The sequence below is a fragment of the Athene cunicularia genome (genome assembly GCF_003259725.1).
Source record: "Athene cunicularia isolate RWA chromosome 9 unlocalized genomic scaffold, athCun1 chr9_part1, whole genome shotgun sequence".
NCBI lineage: Eukaryota > Metazoa > Chordata > Aves > Strigiformes > Strigidae > Athene > Athene cunicularia.
In genome coordinates this window covers 20078002-20082700 of record NW_020799110.1, presented here as the reverse complement: position 1 = coordinate 20082700, position 4699 = coordinate 20078002, and the positions used below count along the sequence as shown (strand labels likewise).

General features: G+C 41.0%; 1 protein-coding gene across 1 annotated transcript in view; it reads left to right on the top strand.

The window, feature by feature from the left end:
• Positions 1-6: 6 nt before the first annotated feature.
• The window catches only part of MOGAT1 (monoacylglycerol O-acyltransferase 1), a 23453-nt gene continuing 18760 nt past the window's right edge, over positions 7-4699 (top strand). The window contains exon 1 of the mRNA XM_026854879.1: positions 7-124. Within this exon, the coding sequence (XP_026710680.1) occupies positions 31-124 (94 nt within the window). The 5' untranslated portion in view covers positions 7-30. The remainder of the gene's footprint in view (positions 125-4699) is intronic.

Sequence of the window (4699 nt, the reverse complement as noted above, 5' to 3'; positions counted from 1 at the left end):
GCCTCCCCGCGGTGCTCTCCCGCCGTCAGCATGAAGGTCGAGTTTGCCCCCATCAACATCCCTCTAAAGAGGAGGATCCAGACAGTCGCCGTGCTGCAGTGGATCTTCTCCTTCCTCCTGCTGGGTAACAGCCTTCCTCCTTTCTGCTCTTTCCCACAGAGAAAAGGGAAAGAATCGGCTTTTTCCTTAACCGGCTTCACCCGTGGGCATCGGTCCGTCTCACCCTGAGGTTCCACGTGGGAGGAGAGGCGGCCGGCCGGCTCCCCAGCTATGCCCAGGCGGGCAAGAGCATCGCACTTCTGGGCTTGGGCCTTCTCTTCCCTGAAAGCTCTGGATGGCTTTTTTTTTCTAATTTTGGGTCTATTTCTTTCCGTGGGTTCTTATTCAAATATGATCCTAAAAAGCTACTGACCACATCTTGTCATTGAGACACCCACTAGGTTTCTGTCAACTAACAACTTTTTACTGAACGTGAGCATAAAGGCTGCTAATGCTGTTTTCATTACTGATTTTGTAAAATAACTTTACTGCAGTTCAATAAAATTCTCATTTAACAAGGTGATAAAAATTAATGAGGATTGACAGTGAACTGGCTTAAATGCAGACACTTCCGTAAATTTACAAAATATGTCCTCACTTGCTTTAGGAAGGTGTTCCTAACAATTTTAATTGGTAAACTTTTTCCACTGATTATTCCTCTACAGTGAATTTTCCTAATAACTTAACAGACTCCTATCACTAAGCCTTACAGCAGCAAATCATACTCTCGTGGCTAGTATCTTCAACTTGATAAAATGAGTCACTTGATAAGGTAGACTAAGACTTAACTCTCTGGGACTAGATCCATGGATTGTATAAATTAGGAAATGGTTATTGAATGATCTGTGTCGAACAAAACTGTTCTGAGGTATAGAACAACTGACCACCTGTATGTTACTGAAAGTGTTGGAATGTTTTATAATGAATCGTCTGTGCTTTAGGATTTACAAGGAGAACAGGAAATGTATGTGCATGTATCTTCCACGTATATCTTGCAAATATAGTATCATTCAGTTGGTGGTCTGATGTCTTTCAGACTTTTTTTTTTTTTTTTTTTTAGGTTAGACCACACATAAAACACTTGGGTGTGTGTGGGAAGCACCTTCACAGATTTATCCTTAGCATTTGGCTGTGTTGTTACCTGTAAATTATATGCGGTTGGACTATAAACAGTTCATGTTTGTGGCTACATTGTAAATAGCCTGTGCTTTTAATTTTCTGTTACTGAATTAGCTCTTGGCATGTGCCCTTATTCCAGTCTAATGATAATCTGCAAGTTTAATGGCAGTGGAAGGAAACAATTTTTTATCCAAGCCTGGTTGGTAACAGCGCTGCTGCAGAAAATTCTGTCCTTCTGTGCTTACTAGAAGTGATCGGGCTGCAGAAAATCCACTCTTGTTGCATTTCAGTCGGAGAAGTGGGCAGCTCTCTTCTGCAGCTGGGGCTGCCTGGGAATAAATGTCAAGGAAAATCAACAAGAAAGTGGTCTTATGGCTGGTTACGTTGTGAGTGCACATGATCATGAAAAAAATCTGCTTATAAAAATGCTTGAATTTTGGTGGACAAATTGATTCTAATAATAATCATAATCATCTGCTGTGCTTTCATGAGGATGTTTATCTTTAGAGCTATCCAAGGTGACCTTGTCATTTAGTAGGCATACCCTTTCAGTCATAGGACAGTCAGTGATCTGGCCAAAAAGTTTCACTTAGCTCCAGGCAAGTTCAGATGACTGAACCCTAAATGACTTAAAGAAGTGAAAAATGGGTTGGTTTCTGACATTCTGGATTGCTATTACGTCTGGAATTTTCAGTTTGGGTTTTGGTTTTTTTTTTTTTTTTTTTTAAGGAAACATTTTTTTTTGGTAAGCTCTTGAATTCAAAAGTGACGCTTTCAAATCATGTAGGAGATGCCCCAGTGCAAGTGAAATACTGTGTGAATTCATCACAGGATAGGATGGAGGGGTTGGTGTTGTTTGGGTGTTGGTATGTGGCTGGAACTAGTTTATATGAAGCAAGGTCTTCTGTAAATTCAGTCTTTTTTATGTAAAAATACCTGCATGTGAAAGCATAATAACACCATATAACTAATAACACCATATGATAACTAATGATTCATATATAGATATAGGGGTTCTGTTTAGAGCAATGTATAAATAAATAGGGTCCTGGCTCAGTGCTTAAAGTTGTCTGTCTAGGTATGTGGTGAGGTGCCGTAACAATAAAATGGACCAATAGGACTAACAGATAAAGTAAGATAACTCTAAAAACTAGTACCCTGAAAGGCAAAAGCTGAATTGGGTAGTGATATCCTTTAAATCCGGGAAGTGGCATGTGAAAATACGATTGGGCACACAGTAAGCCGTAAGGAGAACATGAGTATTACAACTTAGAATCCATAATGTGACTTGGATCAATCAAACATTGGTTTTATCTTCCTGGCTAAGACCCTTCAGAGTAGCTGAATTGAATGAAAAATGCACATTGTGTTGGTCTTCGCCCCTTGCTCTTCAGGCTTTGTCGTAACGCTGTGTCGTTTGCTGAGGCTGTGGAATTGATGATTGAAGATGCTGACTTGCTTGTGTGACTAAAGGCTAGTCACAAGTTGGCCTGAAATATATATCTGCAATAGTTGTTGAAGAGCGTGAATCTCATCACCACTTGTAGAAAGCAAATCAGTCAACAAGTACTGAACAAAGAGTTACAATAGCAGGGTACAAACAAGAAAGTTCTGCTTCTTCGCACAGTGTACTGGCCTGGGCTGGGTCAGCGCTACAGATACGATGTTCTGCTGTAGAGCGTAGGCAGAATAAACATGCCTCTGCCTCAAAAAAGCTGTACAGATGTGCACAGAATTTCATTATGTACAAAAGGAACCTCTTTAAAATTCCATGTGTAAGTTCCTCTGCTTCCTTTCCTGCTCTGTACTTCGAGCTGCCAAAGTTTGCCCTCAAGCAGAAAAGAACTTTTCATTGGAGCAGTGATTCTTCTGTTAGTTATCCAGGGGCATGACACCAGAAGCAAAAATAAGTTCGGAAATACTGTGATCTGTATCTAAGGGCTTCTGGATTAGATGAAAGAAATCAACAGTTCCCCACTTTGTGCCAGCTGAAACTGCCTATCTTATGTGCTCTAAGTGCAGCAGGCTAAAGTAGTTTAGGTTAAGTTCCATGAAGAAAAAGAAGTTCTAAATGGGCTTTCTTCTTTTAAAAGAAGAGTGTTACCAGCCTGGACTCTAGAAAACTAAAGCTATGAAAACTGAAAAACAGGAAACAAATGGTGCTGTTTCTTGCCATATCAAGCAGAAATCTGAAACAGCTTGAGGCTGAAGCATAAAGTCATTAGTGTTTCAGTGCTGAAACACCAGATATATGAAGTTTTGCATTTTCAGAGTACCTACTTTAGAAAAAAAGCTGAAACAGACCATATTGATAGATGTAATTTTAAGCCTGCAGTTACTGTTACTAGAGGTTCATTGGCTTGGCGAGGGGCTGCCAGCGCGGGGCAGGTCTGTCCCTGTCCCAAGCTCATGCAGCACCCACATCGCTGTCTGTTGTCTGGCCCGACCCCAGGCAGAAAATCACGTGGAGAAAGGAAATCTCAAGCCTGTAAGTGCTGCTTTACTGACTTGGGGGTGAGAGCAAATAGGTTACATTACTCCCATTTTTGTACTGGAGGTTTCGTGGTGCTGCATTGACAGAATAGTCACTGTTGATGAAGGCAGTGGATGTCCCTGGTGTTTAGCATGAAATCTTTGTTTTTAAGCTTGGAAATACTTTTCTTAAAAACTTTGACTGAATTCATTTTTCTGCAGTTAATAGTATGTCTGATATCCTCCTGTTAGGAACCAGTGTAGGTTTTCTGTTTCTTGCACCGTAATTGAGCAGCAGTTCACCCTTGGTATGTAAGCGTGCTGCCGGGTGAGCTGTGAGCCTCAGTACTGCACATCTGTGAGTGAAGGTCAGTGTGCTTCGGGAGGTGATCAGTACCTAGGCAGGAGGTAGATCAAAGGGTTCATTTAAAGGCAAAACAATTTAAACAAACAAAAATCAATGGCATTTGGTTTAAGTGGTGCTTTGCAGGAACTTTAGCCTTTTGTTTTTCTTCCTCTCTAATGTACACAAATCAGATGACAGCATTTTGGAGAATATCAAGTTAGAAGGTGAGTCGAGCTTTTCTGCCAACTTCTGAGCTTGTGATGTGAAAAGACAGTGGAATTTGAGCATGTACAAAATCAAATGTCGAACTAGGTAACTTGGGTGGAGTGGTGGTGTCTTGGTCCAGACAATGAGAGAGAGTTTAACCCGGTGACAAGGTCACCAGGATTTTGTTTTGAGACAAGGTGGTGGTAGAGGAGTATGGTGCATCTTCTGTGGCTTTCTGTTGAGGTCCAGCAGTGGCACGCTGGTCACCCTGGTCTTCTCTTTACTGGGGACCTAGGAAGTGACTGCTGTGAGTGCACCCCTGTGTTTATTTGCAAAATACTTAATAATACAAAATCAGTACATAATAAAAGGTATACTTTAATATGCATGAAACCACAAAATAATATGCTAAAGACATTGGTGTGTATTAAAGTACATCCTGTTCTCTAGTGATTAAACTTCTGTGCATGTAGCATGTAGGATGAAGCACTCTGTTAATTGAACTTGGCTGGAGAC